The 2,793-nt window shown below is 56.7% G+C and overlaps 1 protein-coding gene across 1 annotated transcript; it reads right to left on the bottom strand.

Moving 5' to 3' along the window:
• Positions 1 to 483: 483 nt before the first annotated feature.
• LOC148755782 (putative POM121-like protein 1) lies at positions 484 to 1,976 on the bottom strand. Its single transcript, XM_088789862.1, has 2 exons — positions 1,926 to 1,976; positions 484 to 1,566 (listed from the first exon to the last, which is right to left on the bottom strand). Exons 1-2 carry the CDS (start codon positions 1,974 to 1,976, stop codon positions 823 to 825), a joined length of 795 nt encoding a protein of 264 aa, XP_088645988.1. The 3' UTR covers positions 484 to 822.
• Between the last annotated feature and the right edge of the window lie 817 nt (positions 1,977 to 2,793).

Genomic DNA, 2,793 nt, shown 5'->3' with positions numbered 1-2,793 from the left:
GTTTAAAACTTGTATACTGAAGGGGCTTAAAACTTCCTAATTGAGGGGACTTGAAACTACTATAGTGAGGGGACTTAAAACTTCTATAGTGAGGGGACTTAAAACTCATATAGTGAGGGGCTGAAAACTTTTATAGTAGGGGGCTGAAAACTTCAATACCGATGAGGCTTAAAACTTGTATACTCAGGGGACTTAAAGCTTCTATTCTGAGGGGACTTGAAACTTCTATGGTGTGGGCTGAAAACTGCTATTTTGAGGGGCCTTAAAACTTCTATAGTGAGGGGGCTTAAAAAGTTCTATAGTGAGGGGGCTTAAAAAGTTCTATAGTGAGGGGGCTTAAAAAGTTCTATAGTGAGGGGGCTTAAAACTTCTATACTAAGAGGGCTTTAAGCTTCTATACTAGGGGGCTGAAAACTTCTATGCTGAAAGGCCTTAAAACTTCTATAGTGAGGGGACTTAAAACTTCTATAGTGAGGGGACTTAAAACTTCTATACTGAGGGAACTTAAAACTTCTATTCTGAGGGGGTCTTAAAACTTCTAAATTGAGGGGACTGGAAAGTCATACAGTGAGGGGTTTAAAACTTGTATACTGAAGGGGCTTAAAACTTCCTTATTGAGGGGACTGGAAACTACTATAGTGAGGGGACTTAAAACTTCTATAGTTAGGGTGCTATCTCGTTTCAGGGCCTCTGGCTGGCAGAAGAGGGAGCCTGGTGGACTGTGCTTCCTGGGTGACAAAGATGCACAGAGGTAGCCCCTCCAGCAGAATCTGGGAGAGTCACTGGGCCTTAGCAGGCGTGCTTCCTCCTGTACTTCGCCACCTATGGATTCGTGCTGGGAGCTGCAAGGACAGCTGGTGCAGGACCGCTCCATACAGCACATATGGCACTGAGGTCTGGGATGGCCTCCGTCTCACCTCCCCGAAGTGCTCTGTGGATGCTCTGGAGTGCAGCTTGCTTCTCCGCATCTAGGTGTGCCGCTGTGACTCGGAAGCCCAGCTCAGGGGGTGTTGGCAGTCTCACAGGGTCCCCTCGCCTGCGCGGCAGAAGACAAGTCTTTCGTTTTCGAGGCCTGGAACCGTCACGTGTGGGTGAGCCGTCTGTCCGGGTTCGCCTCTGCCCCTTTGTTCCATCTGCCTCCTTTTCACGCTGGCACTTCTGGGAAAGGCCGGGAGCCGAGGAGGGAGAAGGACCCTCCTGGCTCACTTTTTTGGAGGATTTCTGGAATAGCCGAGCACGGGATGTGGCTGTGGCTGTACGTCTCTTCCTCTGCGCAGGCGGGAAACCTCGGGTGGAGCTGTATGAGCTCGTGATGGCATTTCTTCTGGGGCAGGAGATTAGCACGGAGGTCTGGGATTTCTTGTCGCCCTTGTCTTCTGAGACCTCCCTATGGGGGATTCTCTGCAGAAGCCCAGGCCTGGGAATGAGGCAAGAGACCGCCAGGGCCCTAAATGCAGACCGTGCTCGCCCACTGCCGTCGGGGTTCCTTCCCGTGTCTCCTGAGATCGTCGCCTGGAGGATTCTCCGCAGAGTCCCAGGCCTGGGCACGAAGACTGAGTGGCCTCCCTGGACCCCCAGGGGCCTGAAAGCAGACCGTGCTCGCCCAGTGCCGTCGGGGTTCCTTCCCGTGTCTCCTGAGATCATCGCCTGGAGGATTCTCCGCAGAGTCCCAGGCCTGGGCAAGAAGACTGAGTGGCCTCCCTGGACCCCCAGGGGCCTGAAAGCAGACCGTGCTCGCCCAGTGCCGTCGGGGTTCCTTCCCGTGTCTCCTGAGCTCGTCGCCTGGAGGATTCTCCGCAGAGTCCCAGGCCTGGGCACGAAGACTGAGTGGCCTCCCTGGACCCCCAGGGGCCTAAAAGCAGACCGTGCTCGCCCAGTGCCATCAGGGTTCCTTCCCTGATTGGCCACCGGAGACACTGAGCTACAGGCCATCTGTGCGTGCAGAGCCGACAGCACCGCTTCCCTCTGATGGCCATGCCTGCTGATTGAGATGAGGGACCCCAGAAAAGTGCGCAGCATTTGAGAGAGCATGGAACATCGCCGCCGAGATGCTGTGAGAAAGCACGAAGGCAAACTCCTCAGATACCTGCAGTTTGGCCTGCGAGAGAACGGAGGGGCACGGACCGCTGTGTGAGGATGGCGGGCCCAGTGAACGCGGTGGGCATGGCGAGCGCCGTGGTGCTGGCCCTCGGGTGCCCGGGGCGGGCGTGGGAGACAGATCCTGCCCTGATAACCGCCCATGGGTCACTTGGGTGAGGTCTGTCTTTGGCTCGACAGCAGGCTCCTAGCCAGCTCCTTCAGCTGTCAACAGGGCTGAAGGCGAAGTGCCCACCGTTGGGCCTGTTGCCGGGATGCAGTAGGGAACAATGGACGCGCGTGCCCGAGACCGCCAAAAGCGCGCGGGGGCGCGCCAGCGCGCGCACGCGCGCCAGCGGGGGTCGCCGGGCGGCGCGCGGCCGCGTGCAGGGAGAGTCAGGGGCAAGGGGCACGCAGAGGGGGCCTCAGCGGATGCGGGAGGACCTGGGGCAAGCAGAGGTGTGGATCTCCCGGCGGGCGCTCCCGGATCTGCTGAGGGGTGGAGGTGTTTGCTTCAGGGCCAGGAGCAGGAACGCCTTTTGACAGGCATCAGCCCTGTCTCCCCTGGGGGCCACACAGCTGTGGGGAACTTAACTCCCAGCAGAAGGGAGACCCTGCTCCTCAGGGGTCACCCCGGGATAAACGTATCGTTGAAATAAAATGTTTCACTTTGGAAAAAGAAAAAAAAAGAAAAAAAAGAGGAAACTCCTTGTTATG

This window comes from Rhinolophus sinicus, chromosome 14 (assembly GCF_057876585.1).
Source record: "Rhinolophus sinicus isolate RSI-liver-muscle chromosome 14, RSI-T2T, whole genome shotgun sequence".
Taxonomy (NCBI): domain Eukaryota; kingdom Metazoa; phylum Chordata; class Mammalia; order Chiroptera; family Rhinolophidae; genus Rhinolophus; species Rhinolophus sinicus.
Note: the sequence above shows the minus strand (reverse complement) of the source record. Positions and strands in the feature narration are given on the sequence as shown.

Coding starts and splice junctions, on each gene's coding strand:
- LOC148755782 (XM_088789862.1), bottom strand. CDS start 1,976: ATGGCCATCAGAGGGAAGCGGTGCTGTCGGCTCTGCACGCACAGATGG. Junction 1,567..1,925: donor TCTGCACGCACAGATGGCCT/GTAGCTCAGTGT, acceptor CTGGGGGTCCAG/GGAGGCCACTCAGTCTTCGT.